At 40.1% G+C, this 20,352-nt stretch overlaps 1 protein-coding gene across 6 annotated transcripts in view; it reads left to right on the forward strand.

Moving 5' to 3' along the window:
• The window catches only part of astn1 (astrotactin 1), a 423,848-nt gene that overhangs the window by 106,841 nt on the left and 296,655 nt on the right, over window positions 1–20,352 (forward strand). For 2 of the 6 annotated variants that reach the window (XM_035171470.2, XM_035171468.2), the window contains exons 6-7: window positions 15,906–16,055; window positions 17,768–17,917. In XM_035171470.2, the coding sequence (XP_035027361.1) occupies window positions 15,906–16,055; window positions 17,768–17,917 (300 nt within the window). Of the gene's footprint in view, window positions 1–15,905; window positions 16,056–17,764; window positions 17,918–20,352 lie in introns of all 6 variants that reach the window. The other 4 variants (XM_035171475.2, XM_035171472.2, XM_035171471.2 and 1 more) reach the window with 3 other exon arrangements.

Consider the following 20,352-nt stretch of genomic DNA (forward strand, 5'->3'; position numbering starts at 1 on the left):
AATTGAAGAAATAATCTTTGCAGTTTCAATTTTTTGTTTGTCGCATGTCCCATCTGCCAACATGGAGCATTTTGACACCAAACACTATTTGCAGACTTCTATAACTCAGACAATGTTAAAGGTTAATCCAGTACTGAAATCACAGACGGGGGTTAGCAGCCGCTGATAACTTCAGACCCTCAGCTAGTTTAAACCTGGTGGTAGCTTGTTCAAAGTTGCCTGTTAGGCCGGAATCGTACTGTTTCATCCTAAAATCGAAATGTATTATTTTTGATCATTAGAATTACAATTTGAAACCCACTTTGACTTTTAAATTTATATGGCCATTGCCTCACAGACTTGGCACCAATTCAGTCCATGGTACACTCAAACACATTTAACTCATGCTCACTATATATAGGCCGATATACTTTTTTTCATTTAATAAAAATGAATCATCAGGTTATTAGATTCTTCTTGCAGTGACATTGATCAATGCCCGGAGGTGCATTTTTTTTTATCACCAAATATTTATCTCACATCGCTCTATAACGAAGACACGGCGAGTCACTGAATCCCACCGCACAGGTTTAATCATTTACAATATTATGAATGCCCTTTGGGAAACTCCCAAGGAGCCTGGGTCTTTTTTTTTTTTTTACTTATTGGACAAAAGTTATCAATAATAAAGTGAAGAACACAAAGTTGAGTTAGAAAGTTATTTCAGGATTCACAAGCTCTTTGCAGCATTCAGATGATAAACCCAGTGTTATGATCCACAGTAACCCAAATGTGGGATTCCTCACATCGTGTGAATGAGGAGTGAATAAACAAACATGTACTCCTTTTTCTCTATTGTTTTATTTTCTATCTGCATAATTTTCCATATGCCCATTCATCAGTTACTCACTCATTCTGAACAGGTCGGTGAGTGAACTATGATTTTGGTGCAGCTCTCTGATGCTGTTATTAAAAAGGTGGATGAACTTCAGTCACCCATATATGAGACTATGTATAGACTAAGAGACTAGAAAAACTGAAAAGCGAATCATATATCCCAAGAAATAAGCATTTTATTATTATTACTTCTAATGTTTCTTAGTGTGGGGTAAACAATGATGGGATGTAACTAAGTACATTTACTCAATAACTGTACACAAATGTGAGGGACTACATTACTTGAGTGTTGCAATTTCATCTAGTTACTTTACAAATGAAGATGTTTGCACACAAAACACAACGAAAGACAACAATAAAATCCTGCTTTTACATGAATGCATATAATCATAACACATAATAACATACACAGAGTGCATTCATTGTGAAAATGGCCATATAAATGTCCAGCCAGCATCACTGAAAATTAAGTTTAAAAAGTAATTGTGAGCATATTCAGATAGATTAATGCGGCTGATAACGACGTCTTACAAATTAAGCCTGATTGAGCTGATCAAACTTCACACTGGTATGTTAATCTTACTAACTGATAAACAAGCAGCCACCCTTTACCATTTGTAAGCTATAATGTTAAAAAGTGACGGATCTTCATCCCTGTCGCTGTGCGTTCGAATGCTTCCGCACTAAATCTTTAATGACATCACTGGCGCTAAAGGTTACAGTGTCTCACATCGGAGTGACATCTGATCTGTGTATGTCTGTGTCCCGTTTTGATGAGCTGCTGCATCACGTGGGACCGTTCATACGGCATTGAAAGAACCACACACTGGATTTTTAGAGTGTAGAAGCAGCGAGCGCATGCTGTACGCTAAGGAGACAGGAGAGCAGGGGGGGAATTTGACTCAAAGCTCCCAAAAAAAATTGTAAACAGTGAGTTAACCACCATAAAAAGGTGCTTAAACTCTAACTTGTATTTAAAAAGGTATGTAAACAGCGTTTTTACGTGCGTTTACCCCACACTACACCCCTGATTCTGTAAATACTGTTTGTTCTTGTGTTCATTTGTACTCCCTGCCGCTGACCTCACAAACTCCCATCTCCCTGCCCTGTGATCGTGTGGGAGTTGTAACGTGCGAGAGGAGACTGGGGAACAAAGGACAGTCAAAGAAAGAGGTTACTGTTCATGGAATTGGAGGAAACTATCCCATCATGATAAACAGAAAAAGAAGCTGGCGACATTTTCAAAATGTCACTTTAGACATTTTTGTTGACCTCAGACCCTAATTCACTTTCCTCCACACTTGGTTGCATGGGTGCTTTATTTTCAGCCCAATTAAAAACATTTCTGTGGCTGTGGAAAAACTTCAGAAGTTTAGTTTTCGAGCAGATGGGGAGAGAGGGGGGGAGAGAGAGAGAGAGAGAGAGAGAGAGAGAGAGAGAGAGAGAGAGAGAGAGAGAGAGAGAGAGAGCATTGTGCACATTCGATGTGTCTCAGGTCTACACTGTCAACAAAGAATGTAATAGGATTGTGATAACACTGCCAACAGGAACAGAAGCAGTGTATTCAGTGTACTCATTATATTCTATCGTTCATGTATTTTAATTCGATCTCATTAATGAGTGGTAGAATGGCGACACGATTCCCAGAACATTGTGCTTTCTGTCCGTCATGCTCTCTGACCTTGACTGGTTCATTGCATACCTGCAACCACCGTGGCACTGATGAGTTCTTGGAACAGAGGAAAACAACATTCACCAAACCCTTTTATCAATAATAGAGGCCGAGTACAAAGAGTGAATACCCCCAACACCTCACAGAAAGCAACACTTGACACCGTCGGCAGCTCCAAATGGCGGTCTTGGAATATTAAAAACTGAAGCGTCCCAATACTCTGTGAGCTGCAAACAACACAGTGATATTTACCTCTCCTGCTAGCGGGGGAGGCTTTATACTATGGCTCTATTACTTTGAAACGTGGGTGTACTGTCTTAGAAAAACAAAATTCTGCCCTGACAACTTTGTATAATGTGAATTCCTAAATCTTGAACTTCTCTTAAAAAGTGACAGCATGCATGATATATTTGAACATTTACAACAAGCTGTGCCTATTTACCTCTTGATAACAACCTCTCGTTGACATGCGCACAGTGACTAATGTCGTTGAGATGTAAATCCAAAGTCAGTGTGAAGTTGGTAGAGCACTGAAAAAGCTCCTACAGGAGCCTGTCTTCTACCAACAGCCAATACGGACTTATTTTAACAAGGACGCTTGTATTAGCTTCTTGAAGCCAAACCAAAGTCAGAGAACATGTGACTGTCATATGAATCATTGTCATAACAATATATATGTCACCCACTCCGTCAACATATCCACCCACTGTCTGCACTGAGAGAGCACTGGACACAGGGGTTCTGGATTGTGGTGACTTTTGATTGGCCCAAGATAACTATATTCTCTGCTGCACATCATAGTAGTTGCCGGCACCTTACGGGTTCTAAAAGTAATCTTTCATTTAGAAAAGTCTAATCGACTGTAAATTAATAATATGGAATATAAAACAACAACAATGTATATGTAATATATATACATGCTCGAATGAAACACTCCTAACATTTGGTAACTGCATCAAAATCATTGACATATTAAAATATAAAAGCTAATGCTTCACCCCGTACTGCTTCCACTGTACAGACAATCAACCACTGCACAGTTAATTAGCTAACATTAGCAACTGTATCTCAGTATAAAAGACAAGTGGTGACCCCTTAAAACCTCACCAAATTGTGAGTTTTAGTAAAAGTGTACGGGTAGTTTTATTTATGCTATTTTTTTAATACTGTTGGCAACATTTACTATGCTTACCTTACAGGGTAGTAAGAGTAAACTGAGGAAACCATGGTTGCCTCCGCGCAACAGATTTTAGAAGTACAGTGGAAGTACACCTATAGTTATATAGGGAACAAACTAGAACTATACAACTATAGGGGACAAACAGAGAGAATTGCATTTGCTAGATTACCGCAAATGCGTATGAATGAATTTAAAGACAAAGGCACAAAATTGGGTGTGGTCTGGTCCCTATTAGGTACATACATTTCTGTCACTGCCTGATGATTTCAGATTCTCATCTGCAGCAATAAAGTACTAATATTTCCTTCCACAAAAAGTGAATTGCGACATCCAGGAAAACCCAGTTTCAGTGTCAACAATTGATAGACAAACTGCACTACCACCATATAATGCTGGAGAGCCAGTCTATTGCAGTCCTGCAGCAACTCTTCGGTCAGATGCTTTGCTCCTGAGTAGTCCTTCTGTCTTTACTGCCCTCTCATTCTCTGGCTGCATCAATGAGCGTTTGCCAAAGTCCTTGGTGTCCTCAAGCCATCCGGAAGTATGAAACCCAAGCTCCATGCTCAGAAAAAGGAAAGAAAGATCTCATCGTAATTAACTTAGTAATATTTTGTATATTTTGAGAGCAAGATAAATAGCGTGAAGAAAGAAGGAAAATCCCTGTGCATTCATTATAATGGGTATATCTGTTGTGTAAGCTTGGTGTATGAACATGCCTTCGAATGCACTCAAACAACAGACACACACACACGCACACACAACACACACACACACACACACACACACACACACACACACACACACACACACACACACACATTCACATTCACAACTTTAAAATTTCAGTTCTTCCAGGTACAGGATGGTATCCTCCAAACTTTGCTGCGTAGGAGTCAGGCTGTCTAAGCAGGTAATTAGATCAGCATCATGCATTTTTGGAATCGCTGTTGTTGGAAATTCCAGTCAATGATTTTCATCTTTGTCATAAAATATGCACAAACAGAACTTTTGTTGTCCTCAGTGGACAACTTTTGTGCATGTGCAAGGCGGCCATTACTGGCAGGTGAGGTAATGACTCTTGCCCTTTTTTTGCTGAAGATGCCCAAGTGCCTCTCTTCCCTCCATGTGTCAGCACTTTTAATGGACTCCAGAGTTTCTTCTAAAGCAACTAAACTTACCAAAGATGCCAAGTGGGAGTAGGGGATGTCAGAGAGATGGACTGGTGTGGCCCCAGACCTTCAAGCCCCATCACTATTTCATGATTATAATTGCTGAGCAGGTGTATTATTGATTCAGAATTGTGCACCAAACAACACTGAAGTTAATGATGTCTAAAAAGGTGGACTAGTTAACTCATGTTCCATTGTTCCATTACTTCTGCATACATCACAGAGGTTGCTTTGATCACTTGTCGCGATTAGTCACAACATCACAAATGTAAGTGTAATTAACATTAATTAAACATAACCAGTTTAATTATTTGTCCACCAAGATGGCTTTATAGTGACAGGTGTAATAACAATAATAGAAAAATATCCTCTTGGTGTGGATCCAAGATGGATTTCGTTGGCAGAAATGATCATCCTTTTGGAAACACATGTATCTACACAAAGTAGCAAAATCATTTATAGAAAATTGTCTTAGTGATACTACTACAAAGAAAACTCAAGAAATCAAAGACAGAACGAAAAAAGATGATTTCTCCGATGTTGGTTGAAAGATGAAAGTCCTTGTGTGTGCGTGTGTTTTTGTGTGTTTTTGTGTGTGTGTGTGTGTGTGTGTGTGTGTGTGTGTGTGTGTGTGTGTGTGTGTGTGTGTGCGCCACATCAATTCAGCTCATGATTGCAGGCCCATTACTGGATCTGTTCTCCTGCCACTGTGAGCAAATTTCTATTATTTCAGGGTTATTTAATGGTAACCCGTTGTGCCTTTTAGAGTTTGGGCTGCAGAGAGGGATGGCTCTTGGCGTCAGGCGCTGGTCAGCCATGGCTCGCACACCGCCCTCGCCCATGTCTGCCTCCTCACAGCCTGTGATCCTGGGCTCTTTTGGACATCTATTCTGTCCCATTACTTCACAGTGGGGCCATTTGGTCTCACCTTCCTGCCTCCAAATGGTTTCAGGGTCATGCCCTGTAAAACACAGCCGGAATAAGAGACGCCCTGCGATGTGTGGTATGAATTGGGATCTCGGGAAGAGCATGTGTGTGGCATGTGGTGTCTTTCAGTTGGCACAGAAAAAAGGGAAAACTACAATTCATTGAGAACAAGTACTTTAGGGCTGTCATGAACTAATTTAAACCCAGTTTAAACTGGTGTTAGGGGTGTGTCTACTGTGGAGCTGGGGGGATTTTTACATTATCTGTGTTGGTCAGTGATTTCAATCCTGTCTGGAGTGGCATCCCTTTATTTTAAAGTAGACCCGCAGGAATAACTGCTTTCTTATTTTGTCAACGCTAACATATAGACTTTTCTAAGAACAGATATGACAACAGAAATAATTAAAGCAACCAGAGAAGCGAGGCCCTGTAATAGCTCATCGAATGAGCCATTGTAATCAGGTTCAGGTCGGCGTTTGCTTTTAAGACCCATTGTTTCCTTTGTATGTACATTTTGATAAATTGGCACCATTGTAGCGTTTCATGCCTCCGGTTGCAGAGCATTGTTGTTTCTGTCTGGATCCACTCTGGTTAAAGCAGGAGCCCACAGTTGTTTGGTCCCTAATTTAAAGAAATGCCTTGTCAAACGTTGCACTGTAGAATCTTTCCACACTCCCAAAAGTTAATTAGAACAAAGGGTGGTGGAAGCTGCCATATCATTGTTTGAGAAACTTTTGGTGACTCGCACACTTAAAGTTTTAGGTTGATTCTCTTGCTGCTCAGATTTTCAACTGTGTCTTTAAACTTAAGATGTGCTGTGTTCAAACTTCAGCGTTACCCTTAATAGTTCTTTGTTTAACCAGAGCAAAGAGGAAAGCTGTTATGACTCTCCGGTTGTTAAAGCAGTGGGTAATCATTTTTATTTGTTATATTGCCCAACACATTGCAGTTACAGCCATAATTTCTACTAATTATCAAACATTTTATACAGTTACTACATTACACTTCAGGCAGGTTATTGATGCATGAACAATACTGGCATCTGTATTTGTTGAGCAATCACAATTTTTTTAACTTTTACACTGGTATGTGTCACTGAGAAGAAACAAAACAAAGTTAGGTGTACTAATTAATATACATATGACTTTTTCATGCTGAATATGTTATGGATTAGACATTTAGTTGAACTATGTAATTGTCACATAAAAAATACGTGTTATGGAAGAATATCAATAAGTTTAAATGCATGTGAGTACAATATACTTCATCTTTTCCCTGTTCAATTATCAAACCCTGTTATAAAAAAAAGTACTTATATTTACCTTTGTTCAACATATGTTAAACAATGTACAGCATTGTTTTATTTAAATTTATTCATGGAAATTAAATAATATGCTGGGTAGTAATGCAGTAATTTTTGCATGTATTTGATTGATTAATTAATTTAATTTAAGTACATTTTATCATTTTGATACAGGAGTAGGAGTTCAAAGTAACTTTTCTTTTCATTAAGACAACTTTGACAGACCAAAGCATCCTGTTTTGTATAAATGTATTGTCATATACTTATTGTATAACAGTTATTCCATTGTCTTTACATAATTCATAGATGTTTTCAGAAAAAGATGAAATTATAAAATTGTCTATTTACTTCATCTTTTTTTAAGAGAGTGGATCAAAACTCTGTTGAATTGTGTTTTCTGTAAACTGAACACAATCAATGAGGGTAAAAAATCCATGTCAAAGATGATTTGGCTCTATTTTTTAAAGAGAAAAACTGAAGCATTTAGTTTTTTGTGAAATCCATGTAGCTGCATCAATTATAAATGCCACTAATCACTTATAGCAGTGCCCTGATTGCTGTGTCAACCTTATGCTCTTGATTTTGATTCATGTGTCCACTTTCTCTGTGAAGGTAAATTGTCATTGGCCTGTTTCACAGCAGTAGGCATGATACAATTTTGTTGGTTTAAAAAAGTTGTTTATACTTGCTGTTGCATACTGAATTGCAGGTGAACGTCTTGCAGTGAATATTTAGAGAGGTCTGTCATGTTGTCATAGCGACGATAAGCCCAGCATCGTTAAGATATTGTTCAGTAATGAAGGCTGCAAACAACAACTGTGTAAGATTAAGTCTTCATTTCTCAGGAGAAACATATTCTTGTCTGTAAAGTAGGTGGGGAAACAGATATGCATATTGGTAACAAATGTTGAAAATATTAAAGCATCTTTAACTCAGTGAACCTGTGAGCCCACAAGGGAATTAGGAAAAAACATCCAATGAACACTTGACTGATTTGAAATTTCTCAAAACTTTTCAAAACTTTAAAAGCTTCAGTGAGTAAGATTTAGGTGAAAGGGATCTATTGGCAGAATTCAAATATAAAATAACTCTAGTGGTGTTTCCACTAGTGTGTTATCGTCTAAATTGTTCTTTTCTTTACCCTAGAATGGGTCCTTTATATTTAAATACTTTATATTTACATCAGGAGCAGGTCCTCTCTATGGAGGCCGCCATGTTGTTTTACATTAGTCCAAACTGGACAAACTAAACACCTTTTGAGTTTTTGTGACAACTAAAGGCTCCCACAGGTTCTCTTTCATGTTTGGGAGGGGAGGGTGAGGTGAGGGGAACTCAGCTGCAACATGAAACTTCACCACTAGATGTCACTAAATTCTACACACTGAACCTTTAAGTTAGTAAACCTTCATACCTCAAGTTTCTTTCATTTTAATTAAACTATTCTGTCTGTTATTCAATTTTTTCTACATGGTGTGTATTGCTGAGGAAGTTAAATTGTGATTAGTTTTTTTGTATTATTATTTTGGATATCAAGAAATATAAAAAGGAAAAATATTGAACTGCAGTCCAGGCTAAGGTGACGTATCCATGTGTCCAGCGTCACTGAGTCTGACAACAGAGTGTTGTAAAGATGCCTGTGCCCAGTCAAAGCATAGACTGGCTACTCAGATACCTAAGCTCTGTAAACTGGAAATGTCTTATCCCAACCATAGTAATTTGCAAGCAAAATTATTTTATTTTATATTTTTTATCCCTCAAAATCCAGAGGTATTTTTTTTTTTTTTTTTCAGATTAATTTTGGATATTTTGACCTAATGACAGCAACAATGGAGATAACAGGGAAGTAAAGGGATAACATGCAGCAAAGGATTCAAACCCAAGCTGGCGGCAAAGGGACTTAAACTAGATATATATGACTAGCAGTGATGTGGAGATTGGGTAATGATTAAGTATGTTATGAACAGACACTACACTTGTTTCAGTAAATTTCAGCTGCAAGTGTCTGATAGGCGCTTACCTCAGAAGATGTAAGCTACATTTTCTCTCAACTCTATTTGAAAATGCCTTTCTTCTTGTGCGCCACCGAGGCATGCTGTTGCAATTTGAACCACTTTCACTTCCTCCAGTGTAGAACTATTATGTTGTGGACAGCATTTCTTTTATGTTCCCCCCTCACTGGAAAATGTGCAGCCTCAGAGCGGTTAAGGGCAGCTGTGTTCTATTCAGGTGTTTAGAGAGCTACTTACAGCGAAAGCTCCATTTCCTGTACTTGTGAACTTGAAAATCCTACGAATAATAAACTTTAAAATAACATTTCAAAATCTATGCTCCTGGAAGGCATTCAGAGTGCTGCAGTTGGTTGTTTACATGTGCCACCAATAGTTGTGTAACACTAGCTTCAGGGTCATGCATGGCCTGTGGTGGCCTGGGGAATGTTGCATAATCAGTTTGGAAGTTACAGAAATGATCGGACACAGACCCCCCCCTCAACTGACAGTGGAATGGTTTTGGGGGAGGCCACCGGATATGCATTTCTGATGAAGCACATTGGCAGTTTCTTTAGGCACAGAGGTGCTTTGAGCTAAAAAAATATCATGGCTCAAGGCTGAACCCAAATAAAGACACTGGACAAGTTGGCAAAGGGAAAAAAATATATATTTTATTGTCACTCGGGCAGTGAGGAAGAGATGGTGGCAGGCTGAGGCTTGGGGCAGAGATGAGGGGGAGGTATCCGGGAAGAGGCTTGGCAGAGAGGACCCCGAGGCAGAGAACTGGCTTTGTGAGCTTGGCAGACTGGCAAGGTGGACAGACAGGCAGATGATCCTGAAGACACGGGGAGCAGGTGTAAGACGGGCAGGAAGGCCGGCAGGCGAGCTCTCTGACAGGGGTACTAGTGTCTGTTATTCTGGAGGAAGAGCTTGAAGCGTGGCACACAGACAAACCAATGGATTGCACAACAATATGGCTGGGACTAGCTGCAGGGTTCTTGCAGTGAGGTGGGGATGGCTTGATAACGGGCATGGGTGTTGATTTGCGAGAAAGGGCAAGTGTGCTGAGAGAGAGAGAGAGAGAGAGAGAGAGGAGAGAGAGGGCTAAGGGGGATGGGAAACTAACAGACACAAAACCAACACTCACCAAGCATATTTCAAAAAGGCCAAAAATAAATACACCACTACAGGAAAGCAAGTAGAGGAGGGAGTGTTGTGTTTTCTATACTAATACGCTTCTAACACCAGCTGAGGGTGATGGCAATGCCATCGGTTTGATCATAAACCATCAATCAATTTATCCATATAGCCCCATATTTACAAATTAACTTTTTTCCCACATAGGACTTAACAGGGAGTGACATTCTCTGCCCTTAATCCTCGAATATATTGTGGAAAAAAATAAAACTTTGTGTCAATCCCTCAGTTAGATGTGGAGATATTGACATTTTCAATGAGTTAACCTTCTGATGGGGCCAGAGGAATAGTCAAAGGTTCCTAAGATTTATCTTCAGCTGTGAAGGAATTTCTCTAAAAACAGGGACGGTAACCTCGTATCAGAGAATGGTCAAAGTCAGTATAGTCCATCTCTGGGGACCATGAATATCGATTCAAGATTTCGAAGCCAGTCCTCCAACAGTTGATCCGGACAAACCAAACATGCTACTTATAGTTCCAGTGTATATCCCCAAATTAAAAAAAACTTTGTTTGTTGGACAAACTCCACGCTCTGAAGATGTCACTTTCAGTATGTTTTGACATTTTCTTGATTAAACAATTAAATGAATAATCAAGAACAAATGTTTATAGATTAATCAATAATGGGAATTTAAAATGTATTTCAGCCCACTTTGACTAGAGAGAATATAGATCACACTTGCACAAATGGCAATTATGGGTCCCAAAAGCCATTAAGCATTGTCTTCCTTTAATTAAATATTCTGTCATTGTTCAGAAGGATTCCATGCTCTAACCTAATTGGAGTGAAAACTTGTTGTCAGTGTTTTGTTTGCCTCCGTTCTCCACAAAGCTGTCCCAGTTTTATAAATAGTGTGTCTGAGCTCCTGTCATTGATCCTGCCCGGATGGGACTGTTTCTCAATACTGGGTGATTTAATATCCATGTTTGTTGCTCTGACATTTTTCTTCTTAGATTTCCTCAGCTTCAAGTTCGCCCGTGCTCCCACTGCACCTACTAAGTTTTACACACTCTTACATCACCTGTTTCCCCACATCATCGCCACCTATTTTTAAGTCTGCATTCGATCAATGGAGATATCCAAACACTGTCCCATTCCAAAGTATCAGTTACGCTGTAGCTTTCTGGATCCGGCTCCTCTATTTACCATTTTATTGACTATTTGAGGCTGACTCACTGCTCGTAAACTCTGAACCTTTCAGCCATCGAGCTTGAAAAGGACACAGCATTATTCTTGTTCTCCGTTAAGCAGGTGGAGCCCATTCGATTCTGTCCTCTGAAGGCTACATATTGATCGGCTGCATTCACCAAAGTGCTTGACAACCTTGAACATGTCTTTTTTGTTATTATATATGACAACAAATGTTTGTGTTTCCATTAATGTGTCAGAAGGACTAAAATGCACATGTAAAGAGTTGAGCATCTCTGTAAGCTCTCGGGTCTTATTTTACAACTTGGTACTATCAGAATTAAATCAGACACAAAAAAAATAGACAAAGAAATATCTCCTGTTCATCTCCCCTTACTTTTTCAACTTTCAGGAAAAGCCATTGAACCACAGACACGAGAGATGTGTTCCGTCGCTCTGTGCTACAGCAGCAAGAGGAAAGTTCAATTCTGATTGATGTACGACAAAGATTGTAGAACACCCAGACTTACGCTTTTGTCTTTATCCTTCAACCCAATATGTTACAGATGGAATCCCTTCAGTATATACAGTATAAACTGTGACTTTGAGACAAGACTGCAGCTTGAAATCTAAGTGACTTGTCTGTTGCTTGCACTGCAATTATTCAAAAGGAATATAGTGTACATTGCATATCCACAAATTGGTGGAGTTTGTAAAAAGACAGCTTGAAACCCCAGCGGGTCATTTTCTGCTAAAGATTACATAGTTTTTTAGTAAGTCATGCTACCAGCATCCCTGAGGGGATAGAGCAAGGTTGGTTGTTCAGCCAGCCAATTTGGTCCGGACAACTACAGAGTTGATGATAAATTACTTTTGTACAGACTTTCATTGTCCCCAGAGGATGAACCCTAATGACTTTGTTAACCCACTTACTTTTCTTCAAGCACCACCACGAAGTCAGTATTTTTCTGGTTTCCGGGCATTTTCTTCAACAGTTGTTTGAAACACTGGCAGAAAATGTGGTACGGACACTCAACAACCAGAAATCTCCGATCACAAAAATGTAAAAGCTAAAATGAAATGGGAAATGCAGTGTATATAAGTCTAGTTATCATTTCTATTTACTGGAGAATATGTTTTACTAAAAAAAGGACCTCCTTGATCCAAAGCTTGCTGCAAAGAGGTTTTATTTGTCTTCATTTCACTCTTTCCCTGCAGAGTTTTGATAAGTGCACTGAATAAGGTTGTGGAGGACTCTGTTCCCTGCCTGTATTTCTAGCGGGTGTATGCTGAATATTGCTTTATTATTAAATCAGACGTGCAAAATGCTGCTGTAACACTGGTGTCATCAAAAAAGTCTGTCCCACTTGTGAAGTAAAGCAACACCAACATCTGTGCCGTCAGATAGTCATGGCTGCCAATAATATTTACACGACACATTCGTATATCTTCATTGCATATTGTTCTAAAACCAACAGTACGAGAAACTGACGGAGCTGCTGTCATGGAAAAGTCCTTCTCAGTTTGTCACGTTGACATTGCTGCCAACAGTGTTTTCGTTCCTCCATTGTTTCCGAGGGATCTTCTCCAGTTTAATCAAGGGCTTTGTCTTGGTTGGGGATTTTTAAAGCTCTTGTCACTGAACAATGTTAGCATGAATTTTATTTCCGATTCCCATATATCCCGCTGAGGCTGCAAATCTTTGCTGCTTTGATGGATTTTCCCCCCCATCACTTTGTGGTTTCGCGTCCCACTAACACTTGTAATGCAAGCTTCAATACCCGCCCTCTAAACATAGCTAATGCTTTTGCTAAAACACACTCCGCTGAAATGCATTGTATCGTAAGAGCAGTTTGTTTACCCCTCTTTGTATCAGTGCCGGTCCTTAAGAGCATAATGTAGCTCTAAATGACCGATCAGTGGGGCTCGCTGTTGAGGAGAGGGACGTTTACTATCTCACCGAAATACAAAATGAAAAATCGTTGGAGAGTATAAGTGGGATTATTTTGCTAAAGCTGGGGAGCCATTTGTTTGGCATTTATCCTGCCTCATCCTTGCATGTGGAAAAGCACTTTACACTTTACACCAAATGAAAAAAGTTAAAAACCAATAAATGCAGTAAAAAAACCGGAGCCATGTTGGTACTGCCCTGTGGGACATCCTATCCAAATATGTGTTGCCATTTAGTCTTCATCTTTTCCCTCCCCCTTATTGTTTTTGTATCATTGATTGGTTTCCATTCATAGTTTTTTGATTCGTAAATTATTCTGTCACGATGTCACCTACCCGATTTTACCAACAAAGAATAAGATCAGTCACTGCATCTTGTTATCTACACAAAACTCTGTCATGTTGTCACAGCATTGTTTGGTACATTGCGTTTTTACACTCTGAGACTTTATTCACTCTACGGCAAATGTTTTGAATGATAAAAGCCTTTTCAAATCTCGGTTTAATACCTTTGTGAGTGAGATCCTCTCAGGTTTCACACTGTTGATCAAGCAGATAAACGCTTGAGAATCATGAATAATGGATGAATCATCTCCGTGAACTCAGTCTTCCCTATTCGCTGACATTTTCTAAATGATAGAGGAATTGAAAAGTAATCAATAGCTGAATGTCTACTGAATGCAAAATTAAAATATAATATACGCTATATTATGTATATATATATATGTCATATCATGAATAGAAAAATAGGTGTCCACAGATATAAAGGCGAGTTTAAACAAAACACATACATAACATATGGTCATCATAGTATGTTTTACGTATGCTACTTTCAGGCCAACCAAAACAGTGCTGTATAAGGAACTATAGGAAAAAATACATTAATTCAATATCATTAATTTGACATTGTATGGAATTTTGAACTTTTTGATTGAGACAGAGAGGATGCCATATACAGTACAGATTGGTAGACACTAACAAATGCTATGTACAGCACTCCTATTTCAGTTGATGCTTCACCTTTCTTCATGATTGCAGTGATTGGATATTTAAAGGACTTCACAGACCTGTATTTGCATGGGAACTCCAGGAACAAGCAGCGACAACTGTGCCACTGCTTCACAGTGCATTGTTATAGATCCTTCTCAAACAAATTTCATCTAACAGATTGTGTTATTGTTATCGACTCAGGTGCTGTGTTCAACCCAATAGGTACAAGTCATGGATTAATTTACCTTTGAAGTTTCGATTGGAGCAGCATTTTGAAATCAGTGCGACCATTTTGTCAGTAGTCCTCCACAGATAAACCGAACACGGGGAAATTCATTATGAAATTGGAAACCCTTTTCATCTCCTGTTGTGTATTTTCTATTTCCGAAGTATTTCCTCTCACGCAGAGCTGTTTGAAAATGTGTTAAAGGAAACATCAAATAATAGCCCGTAAATTAATAAACTGAGGATTTACACACATTTCCAATTATGCCAGGAAGTGCTAATTGGACACTCAGATGGAACAATTACATTGAGTTGGTCAAAGGCAAAGCAAATAAACCATGAACTCTTTACTCAAGACTGATCCCCATCAATAGTGTTCTCCTTTGTGGAGAAGTGTATAATGTGGCTGTATCTAGAAGCAGTAGTACAATAATACAACAGTGCAGTAGTACTATGGTAGGTTTATAATCTTATAATCCAGTTCATTGTAAAAACTGACTGAATAAATATTCCTTGAGTAAAATATTGCTTAAAATATTGTAAATACTTCATTCATGATTTTGATGCTTGCTTTGATTTGACAGTCAGTGGTTGACACTAGATGTTGATACATATAATATTGCAATATGAATGCCCACTGAATGGTAACGCTAGTTAGACTTTATGATGGTTCGGACCCTCACTGGAGGATATTTTTAGTTTCCGTCGTGAAAGGTTCACTCTGCACGGCGAACCCTGCAGGGTTTTACTTAACAACTCAAGGTGAACTGTGATTTGCTCTAATGCATTCCCCCCAAGGACATTTGCAGAAAACACATTTGACTAAAAATGTATCCGATCAAACTGAAGAAGCTGCATCCTGTTCACTTCTGCACCCACATCTTGTCGTGGCCTCAATTTCTGAGAGGGAGCTCATGGCAAGTCTTTGTTTAAGGCCGATCAATTGATTATAGTAACTAATTGTGTGTTATCTTGATGGATTGTTAAATCTAATGGTTAAAACAAAAGTTGTCAGCAATGTTAGACGAGTATATTATTGGGGAAAAGAAAAAGTGGTTGCCACACTATTCTTCACAGCAAGACACTGTTAACTTTCTAGGCCGCATTTCAAGTATTGATTAGAGAAAACGTCTCATGCACTGAATCTGTTTCCACAATGAATCCAGCCGTGGGTTCACCCTCCGTTCTCGCTGCCTCCTCCCTGCCTTGTCTGTGAGGCCGACTTGAGGCCACGTTCCCCACCGCGGGTCCACAGCTTCTTTTCATTGGAGGTGTATTTGTTTTGTGTGAATCCAACAGCGGGTTCAACTTTCTTGAACCCAGACGGGGACTCTGGGACGGAGGCCGACAGCGAGCCTCAGCTGGCCTTTTACACCGACCCAAACCGCAGTCGCCGCCGGACTCGAGGTATGAGAAATGGTAACGCCAACAGCGCGTGGGGCTCAGGGGGTAAGGAGGACTCGTACACCTACAGACAGTTTATCCCGCCGTCCGATGGTATTACCATCCCCATGTCGCATGACAAGTAACCTTTACAGTGCATCGTAGCAGATGGATAGCTCCAGTGTTTGTGTGTGTGTGTGCTCGTGAATTTGACTCCTGAAGGAAACGCGTACAATCTGTTGTTATGCTGCGTGTGTACGTCCGCGTGTCCAGTGGTTGTGAGCATGTGAAACTGATCTCAGTGCATCATCGTACATTCTTGTTGCCTGAAATCAAACAAGATGATGAGATCAGAGGTTCTTCCGTGAAAACATGTTGAATTCAATTGCATCTTAAGACTTGAAGATCACCACAATTTGAAATGATATTATACAGAGATATTATTTCTAAGGGGGATCCTGTGCAAAAGGCTGCCAAAGAAAGTGAAGTGTCAAAGCACTTTTTTTTTTTTTTACCTGTCAGCATGTCATGTCCTTGCAGCTTTAATGTGCACTTCTGGAGTACGGAGGAGAGGAAGCAAAAATAAATAAAGGAATAGGGAAAAAAAATAAAGACACAAAGCCCTTAAAATGATAGCTGCTGTCAGAAGGCGTTACGAGCTTTTACAAAGCCTCCGGGCCAATTATTCCGCTGTCATGTGCACAGGTGTCACAAGCACGGCAAAGCCTCCAGAAGTGTGGCCAACACCTTTAATGAGAGGGTTAAGAAAAGAGTGGCTGCAACACTGCCCCAACTGTGTTGTTTAGATCCAGAGGAAAGGGTGATTCATTAGGGAGGACAAAAGTGTTTCTTCAAATCAGAGGAATTATAAGAGACGCATCGCAATATTTAAATATCAAACCATTTTCATGTATTAGCCCCATTTCTACTGGGGATGATTATTTTAGTGTTGTAAAAACTAAATACAACGTTTTGAAAGTGTGAATCAAAGAGTGTGGGGGGGGGGAGTCTGCCCCGCACTCTCTTTCTGGGTAAAACACTTGATTAAATAAACCAGATTTAAATATAATTTGATATTTCAGTTTCTACTGGGGCGTTTGTTTAAAGAACTGCCTTGGGCAGCTTTTGAATGTGAAAGTTCTGCCAGTGCAATTTGAGAGTGACAATGTAATCTGGAGTTATTCAGCTAGTGAGAGAAATAACCACTTGAGACTAAGTGCGAGTGGCGTGGATTCAAGGTCATTGTGTGATTTTGTGTATGTGTGTGATAATGTGAATGTATGCATGCCCCCTGTGGGTATGAGGTCACGTTTAACACTGTTTTGCACCCTGCACTAAAAGAGATAAGGGGAGTGTTTCTCGATCTATAGCGGGGAGGACGAGTAGAGAAACGAGGGAAGGTTGCACAACAACCTCTGAACTGTTTGTTTTATTATTTCTGCCCAACTCTCTTTTTTTTTTTCATCACATCCCAGCGTGGATTTTAATACCTTTCAGAAGTAAACCTTATTTCTGTGCCGCTGAGCCATGTCCGGGCTAAACCTCCCTAAGGCCTGCTGTTTTTGATCCAAAGGTCCTTTTCATGGGCCCTAAGCCTATTTTTTGGCTTGTTTGTAAAAGCCTGTGTAGGCTGTGTATGTATATGTTTGTGGGACTGTGTGCATGATTGTGGGACCGGGGGGTCACGGGGAACAGAGTTGCTTCATGTATCTCCTCTCCGTCTGTTGTCCCCACCTCCCCCACTCCCTCCCTGTGCTTACTTTTTTGTTTCCCAGCAGCAGGTTCCCCACGAAGCCCCATCAATAAGACCACCCTGACTCTGATCAGTGTCATCAGCTGTGTGATTGGCTTGGTTTACTCCTCTCACCTCTCCTGCAGCATTTCAGTCCGAGTGGTCCTCCATGTGCCGGAGCACCTCATCGCCGATGGTAAGACTTTCCAACCACTCACCTCTTAGGGGCGTTCAAAGCCCCTTTGCGTCGCAACTGCTCTTTTTTTTTTTTTGCCACTGACCAGGGAATTCAGTGTGCTACATTTCTCAAAAACCCAGTGCCTCTGTGTGGTCAGGCTATATTTGCTCTGCTCTCTGAAAGACAAAGGTAAATGTCAGGTTGACCACCCCCTCCCCAGGTTTCCCCCCCGAGTGAGACCACACGACAGATGTGCCCTCGAAGCTTCACAGCACAACGGGGCCAGGTAGCTGTGACCACCCGCAGCAACCCCTCCATCAATCTTCCCCTTGTGCTTTCTGAGATGTTCAACCACCTCACTAATGAATTTCAATGTAGCACCTGCAGAAAAAAAAACCCACCACCGCAGGGGCCGAGCGCTGGCTCATTGGCATTTTTCAGCTGTCACAGGAGTGAGCTGGCAGTCCAGATATATTATGGACTGTGACTAGGCCCGCTCATCTATCATCTGTAGGTCTGATTTGATTCGGAGCGCTGCTGCTTTCCGGTGGTATATACGCCGGCCTGCCAAGGAGATATTAAAATTCCAGGGAGGCGTCCGTGGTGGGAACTTTGAAGAGGGGAGATGAAAGATGGCAAATTCGTCTGTTGAATTACAAAACTGGGATCGATTTAGAATGTTTCCATAAATGTCTCCGCAATCTCATCAGACTTGATTTCACGTCACGGTGAATCAGATGAAAAATCCGGATTCTCCCACAGGGGAAAGAAGCTATTAATGCCACCAGCTGCGCATGTGTCTACCTTCAAATACTGTGGAGAAAAGCACAGAGATGTGGAGCATCACCTTTCTTCCTGCCTTTCACATCAGGGAAAGTTATCATTCGGAGATTTTTGTGTGCTTACACAGGATAACAATATCTGCTGCTATTCAAGATACATAACAAAAGACCAGAGAAACTTTCTTCTGTCAAACTTACAGATAGTCTGAAATAGAAATGTTGCAAAGGGATATTATCTAAGATTGAATTCTGTGGGATGGTTTTTTTTTTACTACCATCTCTCTCTGAGACAAATCAAAATTGAACAAACTATTTTTTGGGATGCCCCTTTGGCCTAGTGGTCTCCGCAGCAGAACATGATTGCCCCAATAGCAGCTGGAGAGAGAACTTTGCCACCTATCACCCCCGCCCTGGTCATAGTTCCATCCTGAATGGCCATCTGCTGGAGACTGGACATTGCAGTCACCCAGTGGCATATAAGATTTGGAGATTGTTGAAGAACACACTGCTTCTGTGGTGACGCTACAGTCACAGCTGAGTAAGAAATCCTGCTCCATCTGTAATTATACATGGTTTGTGTCAGGTTAAATGAAGAGACCTACTTGCTCAGACTAAATCATGTTTTTGTGTTATTTTGCTCCTGTTATTTATTTTTCTTACCTGAAAATTCCCCCAGGAGATTGTCAGCTATTCAGTTAATTTTGTATTCTCAACATTCTTCCCGTAGCAAATTTCATGAGCCTCAGAGTGAATAAATAAATAAATTATTATAGCCACAAAAATATATATTTTATATATTTTATATATTTATATTTATGAAGCTTTAGTTGGGGATTTACTGCTTGAAAGTTCTTTGTCTTATTTATGATTTTCTGAAACATCTGCTTCCATTCATTACTTTCCAGGCCTACATGGTCTCCCATGAGATCCACACTTCAGGTGATGATGATGATCTGTATCAAATCAACTATTGTTTGATAATTTGCTAAATAGGTTTAATTCTTCAGAGGTCGGTTAGTGGATTCATTTTCGCACACAACCATAAAGCATTTATGTTTATAAGTAGAACCCACGTCATGATGCAGAAACCAAAATAGTGCATGTTCATGAATGCCAAAGACATCAGACTGGGCATAAAATGTGTCATAAAAACATAGAAGCGTCTTATAGGTGTTTTACATCTGGGAGTTTTTCCAAGTCATTTTAGAACTCTCCACAATTAAGCAAACAAGATGCGTCCAGCCATTTGCAGGGTGTGCTCTGGTTTTAAAGGGATCATCAAAGGGGATAGCACTAACTGGGGCACACAGAGCTGGCCAAGAATTCATTAAAGTTGTCTGGGTTAGCAAATGTCCTGTGCATTCCATGTTTGCAAATGGACGGGGCTTTGGTCAATGAGTCTAGCTGCTAATTTACAGAGATCACACAGCCGATAACTCTGTATCTTTCTCCAGGCTGCTGCAAACAAGCAAAGAAACGTCAAGCACATCAACCTGGTTCTGACTGTTTGGCTTTGGTAAAGTAAAGAATTGCTGACAGCTGTTAACTGACACAACAGCATTCCAGCTGTCAACCCTTCAGACAACTCAGTCAATTCAGTGGAACTAATTATCATTTTATTGTTGCTTTAAACAAAAAGGCCATAAAAGCAAATACAAAAATAAAACAAAA

The sequence above is a fragment of the Hippoglossus stenolepis genome, chromosome 11 (genome assembly GCF_022539355.2).
Source record: "Hippoglossus stenolepis isolate QCI-W04-F060 chromosome 11, HSTE1.2, whole genome shotgun sequence".
Taxonomy (NCBI): domain Eukaryota; kingdom Metazoa; phylum Chordata; class Actinopteri; order Pleuronectiformes; family Pleuronectidae; genus Hippoglossus; species Hippoglossus stenolepis.